The sequence below is a fragment of the Nelumbo nucifera genome, chromosome 3 (genome assembly GCF_055504915.1).
Source record: "Nelumbo nucifera cultivar China Antique chromosome 3, China Antique-T2T, whole genome shotgun sequence".
NCBI lineage: Eukaryota > Viridiplantae > Streptophyta > Magnoliopsida > Proteales > Nelumbonaceae > Nelumbo > Nelumbo nucifera.
Genome location: NC_142651.1, coordinates 80,372,144 through 80,379,811, shown reverse-complemented (window position 1 = coordinate 80,379,811; position 7,668 = coordinate 80,372,144). Strand labels below are relative to the sequence as shown.

General features: G+C 36.2%; 1 protein-coding gene across 1 annotated transcript in view; it reads left to right on the top strand.

Moving 5' to 3' along the window:
* Window positions 1-226: 226 nt before the first annotated feature.
* LOC104589463 (endoplasmic reticulum oxidoreductin-1) overlaps window positions 227-7,668 on the top strand; it is a 30,331-nt gene continuing 22,889 nt past the window's right edge. The window contains exons 1-2 of the mRNA XM_010247810.3: window positions 227-676; window positions 1,903-2,034. Of these exons, the coding sequence (XP_010246112.1) occupies window positions 521-676; window positions 1,903-2,034 (288 nt within the window). The 5' untranslated portion in view covers window positions 227-520. The remainder of the gene's footprint in view (window positions 677-1,902; window positions 2,035-7,668) is intronic.

Below are 7,668 nucleotides of genomic sequence, written 5' to 3'. Positions count from 1 at the left end.
CCCGTTACCCACGCCATTGTTTGAAGTAGATACGGAATGGTATGATTGAACGTTTAAACAAACACAGTTTTTCTCCGGTTACCGCGTCCAATTAGCCACGTGGCAACGCTAGGCTTTGTCCCATAATCCCATTGTTGGCGTTTGTCTTGATTTTCTAAAACCGCCTTTTCTTTTTCTCCTCATTTTTTGATATATTTACGTCTCATACCAATCCTGGACCCGTTGACGGAGGAACTGGGAAGGAGAGAAACCAGACGGCGACGGTAGCTGACTTTTCACGAGAGAGAGAGAGAGAGAGAGAGAGAGAGAGAGAGAGAGAGAGAATTAACAGCACGTGGTTGAGTTTTGCATTGACCGCCCGTTGACGCGGAAGTCTATCGACTTTTATTTTCTGCAGAGGTTTCTTTAATGGATAAAGGATTCATTGCAACTTCCCTTTTTTCTGTTCCGATGCATTCCGGAAACTTCTGAGGATTTTTAGGGTTTTACGGAGGGGGTTAGTGGGGGCTTTTGATCAGTAATGGCGAACTCGGAGATTGGGGAGAATGGTCGAAGAAGGAGATGGGGGTGGGTGGTTGGAGCTCTGATTGCTGTGTTACTCGCGACTGCAGCGACGTCAAGAAGCGCTCCGAAGATCTCACTCTTTGCGCAGAATAATAAGGATTGCAAGTGTGTGGTATGACCTGCATTTCTTTTTTCTCAATTCCGATTTGTTTTCTCTCTTTCTTTCTTTCTTTCTTTTTATAATAAGTGATAATTTGTATTGATGAAATGCTGAGGGAGAGATTCTTTCAAGGCAGGAAAACGATTAGAATGAAATCAAAACAAAACATGCTTAACGTACATAACCGAACCCTTCTTTTATACCGTCAAAGAGGAGCCAAAGATGATACTACACCTTGCCCAAATAAGCCGCGTCGATCATCTAATACTAATCCTTAAGAAATTAGGTTGTTGATGGCCAGAATCCTAACCATTGGGGTAGGCCACATTGTAAAGAGCAACCTTGGTTGGCACCTGGACTTTTCAAGTCTTCATCCAGGGGAAGTGGGCTTGAGCCGGGTTCTTCAAAGCCCCAAGGAACCCTGAATTGGTTGCCCTCCATATTCTAAAATCTTGAGTGCCCATTTGAAGGTGAATTCTGATGAGAGATTCCAGCAAGCTGATCAAGGAATCAGCCTACCAGTCATTGACGTTCCAGTGTAACCTCGGCACCCATATAATCTGTCATCCGATCACTTCATAATTCCTTGATTGTGGATTCCTTGTTCTGTACCAGATCAAAAGGATATGAAACTCCAGACAAAGGGATCTTTTTCCTCATTGTATTATCCTTCAAATATCTAAATGTTCACCTACCCCTGGCATGAATCTGATAAATTTTGAGGACGATTCTCTATATTCATTGAACTTGGAATTTTGTTTGCTTTCCTTAATTGCTCGTGATTTCTTTTTAATTTTCTTTTGAACATTTTTAGAGTCATTGTGGATTAGTGGATGATGAAAAAATAGATTGAATACACTTTTTCTTGAATTTACTTGTTTTCTTTTCAAAATTTGTACATTTAGTGGAAAACTTGAACAAGAGCTGTTGGTGTTTTTCCACGTGATATTTATTTTAGTTATCTGAATTCAGTAATGTGATCTTTATTTTCCTCAGAACATTGATTATCTGCTGGTTTGAGAATGTGGAACTTGTGTTATTAGTCTATTATTCTTTTTGTCATCTCTCTTAGAACAACAGTAGTGTCCAAGTGAAGGTATTGATATACTGACTCTGATACGGTACTTCTAATGAAATAATTTGTGGATGTGAATTTGGATTTATCTTTGATCAATTCAGACTTGTCAGTCTATTGTTCTTCTAATGGGTTTTATTCCTCCCATGGAACTTGTGTGCAGGATTCACGGAAGTACACTGGCATTGTGGAGGATTGTTGCTGTGACTATGAGACTGTCGACACTGTTAATAAGGAAGTGTTACATCCCCTGTTAAAAGAGATTGTCGCAACCCCTTTTTTCCGATATTTCAAGGTCTGAATTATTTGATCACCAATATGCGGTCTGAGTTGTTTTTATCAGTAACAATAAAGAACATTTTATTAATTGAGTAAAGGAATGAATTATGTACAAAACAGCCAGAGCCAACCCAATTTAGGCTGGCAGGTAGCCACCTAACCTGACTAGTTACATATTACATTAAGTTTGGTCCCAAAGAAGTGATCCCTGTTTGCCCCTTGTATGGCCATCACATCAGCCAAGCCATTTGCTGACCTAGCATAGACCCAAGTGAAAGTGGTCCACATCTCCCTAGCCAAAATATCTTTGCTTCTTTATAATGTCTCCACTTTGCCAAGACCCTTGCTTGTTGTGTTTCATCCATCCCACAACCAGCTTTGTTCCACTTCTTCCACTATTTTCCTGTAGTTTAGTGATCTTCCAAGTTCCAACTCTTAACCTATATAGAATCCCCAAAGCCTACCAGTTCTGACTATATGGCTAGTATATACCACGTTGGTCCCTAAATACTCCTATACCTGATGGTCCTGGGTTGCCCATCCATCAAAGTTTAGTTTAATTTGGATAGCACCTAGTGTCCTCCAAACAGCTGAAACTGCCCTTCTTGTTGATGACCACACTACATTTGTCTATTCTCTAAAGATGTTATCCATGAAAATTTTTAAAAATGTTTGTTGTTTTAACCCACTGCACTACTTTGACTGGATTGCTTTCCATGGTTGCTTCCTTGCTGCACACTTTCTCCTTGAATATCCTTTCATTCCTCTCATCCTACATTGTCTTAAGTCCTTGCTGTCCATATACATCTCCACATAATCCTTCCTCTCTTCCTTGGAAACGTAAAAGAGGAGGGTTGAAACAAATTTCCATGTCCAAAGAAGGGGTCCACCTACAACCTGAAAGAGAAGAAACCCACTCCCAAAAGCTAGACACAAGTAGAGAGGAGATTAGTAAGTTGTAAATAGATTCTCTTCTTGCATTGCAAAAAAACACTAACGTGGAGATAAGCACCAATTTGATCTTCTCCTCAAAAGGATATTACAAGTGTTGTTTTTTTCATTTTCCCATGGTACACCTCTCAACAACATGCCCTAATTTTTTGTGGCACCTATCAGCTCCAAACTTCTTCTATAGGAAATTATTTTGTTTTTTCAGTATTACATCTCCATTTATATATTTACCTTTTAGCTGTATTACATTCCATTCCATTCTTAAGCATTGAATGATTATAGATTTTCTGTTTCTTTCTTTATAGGATAGATTTTCCTCATGGTCATAATCACATTGCTACAATGTGATATGTGATACAGTCTATAATTAAACACCCAATGATGGGTCACTATACAAGGGGAATAATAACATTGACAAGGGGTAAGGTAAGGTTAAACAAGGCTGTTTAACATCACAACCTTGATCATGAATGGGGGGGGGACTCAAAGGTTGTAGTGGGTTGGATGCAAAGAGATAGCAAAGGACCTGACCACTATGGAACAATTTATTCATGGGTCTGAGATCAGCAATTGGTTTTTCTGATTTCTTGAGAAAGGGATTGGGTCAATAGAAATCGTCGTTTTTGGGGAGTCTTCTGATGCTGTACAGACAAGGAAAAGAGATGCATACAATTAGTTTTGTACAGAGGAATTGAAACAGGGTTGCTGTGTGGTCAGCCCATGGGGGCTGGAGTTGTGCATCTGTATATATTTAATATTCATCTTAATTAATGAAATTTAAGTCACCTATAAAAATGTATAATGGGTTATTAGGGATAGTTAGGTTGCACAAATTATGTAGTTATAAATCATAATCACGTTTTCCATTTACTCATGATGAAATATGAAATTTCACTATTTCAGAATAAGTTTCTGATTTTAAAGAATAGTAATTTTGTGATCTAAAAAAAGAGAGATTCTTGGAAGTTGCATTTAGTGAACACTTCATTTTTCCTTGACATGTTTTAGAATTATGTAAGATAGCAGTGTAGCAAACCAATATCATGGAGGATATATCCTGTTTGTTTGACCTTGTGATTTTGCGGAAAGTGTGGAGCAACAAAAATTATATTCTGGTACACTAAGTTTTCAAATTTAGAAATAAAAATACTTGATTACCTCGATTAGTCAAATGCATTGGAATGTAATTTAAAGGACCAATTTGAAACCTTAATGTTGGTTGCTTGAACAAGAATATTAGTTTGCCACGACTTAGATAACTTAAGATTTTACTGGACTTGGGTTTTAGCTAAGACAAAGTATTAGATATCTATTATCAACAATAAAGAAGGGAAAACAGAGAGGAAGAGAGGGTAAGAGGAGAGGGGAGAAGAAAGGAGAAAAGAAGAGAAGAGAGTGAGGGCCAAAAAATCAAGCTAGCGGAGCCTTTATTAGTATATATAGTTTAGAGAACACTGATGTGGAACCCACTGATGTGGTCCCCACTGTGTTCGTATGGCAGCATTATTTCAGTTAGTTATGATAGTGTTAGTTGGTAGTTATTTCAGTTTTATTATTAGTTTTCTTTTATTCTTTTTGCCATGTAAGCAATACGGGCAATTCAGCCCTTTTACAATTAGTCAACATTTATATAAATCTTAAGAGTGGGTCGGCAGATGTTATGACCTTCCCTCTCTCTTTTCTGAAATTCTCTTTGTGTGCTTCTTCTCTTCTTCTCCTCTCTTCTTCTCTTCAAATTTTGCATCTGTTTCTTTTTAAATTCAAGACAGATTGTGGTCTTGATCGACTACTTGGTATCAGAGCCAACCTATGAGCTCTTATGGTAGTCTAATTAGGCCGACTACATGAGAACCTCTTAGGTTTGGAAGTTTTTCAACAGAGAAGGTGGATCGGCTGATTCTTGGAGGTTATTGGTAGTGCGCGGCTGCTACTAAGGAGATTGTAGAAGCCTAGGAGAGTTCCAGTGATCAGGAAGAATCAGAAGAAGCTTTGGATCCTCAAGATTAGGGTTTTGCATCAGCTAGAAGTTGGTGGCCAGAGATTTTTTCATAAAGTAAGCCTTTTTTCTTGAGATTGACTTTAGAAAAGATCATCTTGGTTTATTTTGAGAGGTGCGGCTGAAAAATCTTTGCTTTTTCCCTGTGTTTTCTTTAGGGTTTTGAGAGAAAACCCTAAAATTCAGAACTGTTGTTGGTTTTAGATTAGAATTTGAACTTGTTTCATTTAGAACTGTGTTTTTTGTTCATTGGAAGACCCAGGCCGGCTGTTATCAGTTGTTTGGGTGCTGTTTCTCTTATTACAGTAGTTAAAAAAAGGGTTTTTTATTAATTCTTGATCAAGAATGGAGTTCAAGAATCAAGGGGAAGGTGTTTTTGGGACTAGCAATTCTGGTAACATGTCTGAGAATACCTTTCAGATTACAACTATTAAGTTTGATGGATCAAATTACTTAGAATGGGCTCAATCGGCCATGATGGCCATCGGGGTAGAGGAAAACTGAGCTACTTGTTGGGAGATGTGAAAGAACCAACTAAGGAGGACCAAACTTATACCAAATGGGTTCAGGAGAACTATTTGGTTATAACCAAGGTTTAAAATGTCGATGTTGATGGAAATGTTGCTTACCAAAATATAGGACATATGTCGGAAATGTCAAGGGGAAATATTGTAAAAATTAGAGTCATTGTGGAAATATGCAAAGATATTTTGTAAAATGATAAAAGAAGCATTAATACATATTTCTAGACTATTATCTTATTCCTAACCGTTATATAAAGCTAAGAAACTAAGATCAATAACAAATTAGTAAATGACGATTTACTGATTTATTATGCATTTTGATGTTTTTACAAGGTTATCTGATATTTTCTTTTCTTATTTTTAATTCTGATTTATTATAAATTCTAATATATTTATTTCACACTAGTAAATAGAAATACATTTATTCTGATTTTTAAATATTAAAGTTATAATGCATTATGTTTTATTATAAATTTAATAAACTGATTCTCCTTTTTGTAGTATTAAGATTATGATAAATTCTGATTTCTTATAAAACTTAACGAATTTATTATGATTTTTAATACTAAATTTATAATAAATTATGATTTAGTATAAATTTTATTAAATTTATTCTGATTTTTTATATTAAATGTAGAATATGGTTTATTATAAAATTTAATAAACATTTTCTTATTTTAATAAATATTTTAAAAAATACTAACTAGTTAATATTTTATTACTTGAAAAATATTTTATGTTTTATATTATAAAGTAATTAATTTATTCTTTTGTTTTTATATTTTGTTAATTCTTTTTATAAATTTTTTTTGAAATATTAAATAGAAATTATTAATGGAGTAATCTATATTAATATATTGTATTGTATTAATATAATATACTAATATATTATATTTTTAATGTACTAATCCCTGTAGACATAATAGGAAAAACTGTGTTTTTTTTGGTTATTTGGACCGATTTGGTCGGCATTTCCGAAATATAGGAAATGTTGATTGACATAATGTAATTTTTATATTACCATCCATCATGTCGGTGAGCCTCGACATTGACATATGTCGGGCGACATTAGCGACATTTGAAACCATGGTTATGACATGGCTGTGCAACTCTATGCAGCCACATATCATCTGGAACTATTTGTGGGCAAAAACATCTAAAAAAATCTGGGATGTCATGAAAGAGACCTACTCCCAACCCCTTAATGTTGCTAGGGCCTATGAGCTGAAATGTGAGGTTAACAACCTTAAGCAAGGAGAGAAACCAGTCTCGGTTTACTTCTCTACCTTGAAATCTTTGTGGCATGAAATTGGCCACCTAGAAACACTTAGTGGGAGAGTCAGAAGGATGCATAGACTCATAGAAAGTAGGTTGAAACTAATAGGATTTTTGAGTTCCTAGCTGATTTGAATCTTGAGTATGATATTGTGAGATAACAACTACTAACAAGAGATGGTGTGACCCTATCACAAGCCTACTCCTTAGTGAATAGTGAAGAGACTAGGAGAAAGGTTATGATGTGGCATCAGCCCTATCCACCAGCCTTGGCAATAGTTAAACCTAAGTCTGGGGGTGATACGGAGAGGGATATAAAGAAGACAAACGGGATCTAGTATGTGAACATTGCAAGAAACCTAAGCATATTAAAGACACCTGTTGGAAGCTGCACCCTCATCTAGTTCTAGCAAAACTCAGGAACAAAAGGGGTAATGCTAATATAGCTGTTAATACTGATTGTGCATCCTCATCGGGCACAAAAGGCATACATCTATACACCCTAGCTGCTGTTCGGGCTGCCTTGACTCAATTGGAAAAGGAAGTTGGCAATTCAACTCAATCATCTCAGTCGCCATCAGCTCCTTCCACATCAGCTTTTGCTCATTCAGGTACTCGGGCCTCAACTTATCATGCTTTAGCTCCAGGTAACACTGAACATTATTGGGTAATAGACTCAGGTGCATCTGACCATATGACTGGCTTGCCATCACTATTCACTACCTATCACTTATCTTCTGTTTGAGATAAAGTGTCCATTTCCGATGGTTCCCTTGTTCCCATTTCTATCAAGGGAGACATCAAGTTATCTAATACCATTTCCTTATCTTCAGTTTTGCATGTTCCTAAGCTTAATATTAACTTGCTTTTCAGTCAGTAGCATTACAAAACATCAGAATTGTTT